The sequence below is a fragment of the Mustela putorius genome, unplaced genomic scaffold (genome assembly GCF_011764305.1).
Source record: "Mustela putorius furo isolate JIRA1106 unplaced genomic scaffold, ASM1176430v1.1 tig00000827_pilon_pilon_pilon, whole genome shotgun sequence".
Lineage (NCBI taxonomy): Eukaryota > Metazoa > Chordata > Mammalia > Carnivora > Mustelidae > Mustela > Mustela putorius.
In genome coordinates this window covers 54,235-55,288 of record NW_025421489.1, presented here as the reverse complement: position 1 = coordinate 55,288, position 1,054 = coordinate 54,235, and the positions used below count along the sequence as shown (strand labels likewise).

Genomic DNA, 1,054 nt, shown 5'->3' with positions numbered 1-1,054 from the left:
TTGTCTTGTTTTGTTTTGTTTTCCCTTGTAGTGTCTCTTTTTTTAAAAGATTTTATTTATTTATTTATTTGACAGAGAGAGATCACAAGTAGGCAGAGAGGCAGGCAGAGAGAGAGGAGGGGAAGCAGGTTCCCCGCTGAGCAGAGAGCCCAATGCGGGGCTCAATCCCAGAACCCCGGGACCATGACCTGAGCCGAAGACAGAGGCTTTAACCCACTGAGCCACCCAGGCACCCACCTTGTAGTGTCTTTATCTGGCTTTGGTATCAGGACAATGCTGGACATGGAAAATGAATTTGGGAGTATTCCTTCCTCTTCAGTTTTTTGGAAGAGTTTGATAAGTATTGATGTTAATGCTTCTTTAATTTTTTTAGCGTTTTCAAATCATTTTAATAACCTAGCAGTGATTCAAAATAGGGAAAGAAAATTCAAACTTGTTCCCTTAAGAGGGAGGCTACCATAACTGCTCTGCACAAGCACGACCAAGGGAAACGATGAAACCGGATTCCAAACAGCAAGGGTGGTAAGAAGGCTTCAAGGCTCACAGTTTGAAGAGCTTGGTTTGGGAAAGTCTCTGAGGGGTAGCAGAAGAAACGTGAAGCTTAAGAGACCCTCAGAGGACAGGGCGCTGTTGCTGGGTCATGAGCACCTTGAAGCATTTCTTGACGGTGATTCGGTGTTGAGAATATTTGTCATCTGGGGAGAACAAAGCAGGATGCGCTGAGCAGGTCTGTTGTCTCATAGGGTCAAGCTTCTTCAGAGTATAGACTTGGTCTCCCTGCTCATTGAGGTAATACTGGAGAAACATGACAACGCTGAAAGGAGATGTTCCCAATGCTTCTTTAATGTTTGGTAGAATTCAACCAATATAATTATCTGGTGCTGGGCTTCTTGTCATTGAGAGGTCTTTGATTAATGATTCAGTGTCTTTACTCATTCTTGGTGTGTTCATATTTTCTATTTCTTCATGATTCAGTCTTTATAGGTTATATGTTTCTATGAATTTATATATTTCTTTTTGGTTTCCGATTATTGCCATATAATGGTTCACAGGG

At 42.0% G+C, this 1,054-nt stretch overlaps 1 protein-coding gene across 1 annotated transcript; it reads right to left on the bottom strand.

Moving 5' to 3' along the window:
* Positions 1-591: 591 nt before the first annotated feature.
* Positions 592-807, bottom strand: LOC123393346 (H/ACA ribonucleoprotein complex subunit 3-like). The gene has a single exon (XM_045085038.1). It carries the CDS (start codon positions 805-807, stop codon positions 613-615), a length of 195 nt encoding a protein of 64 aa, XP_044940973.1. The 3' UTR covers positions 592-612.
* Between the last annotated feature and the right edge of the window lie 247 nt (positions 808-1,054).

Excerpts from the sequence above, each read along its gene's own strand:
- LOC123393346 (XM_045085038.1), bottom strand. The coding sequence starts at position 807 with ATGTTTCTCCAGTATTACCTCAATGAGCAGGGAGACCAAGTCTATACT.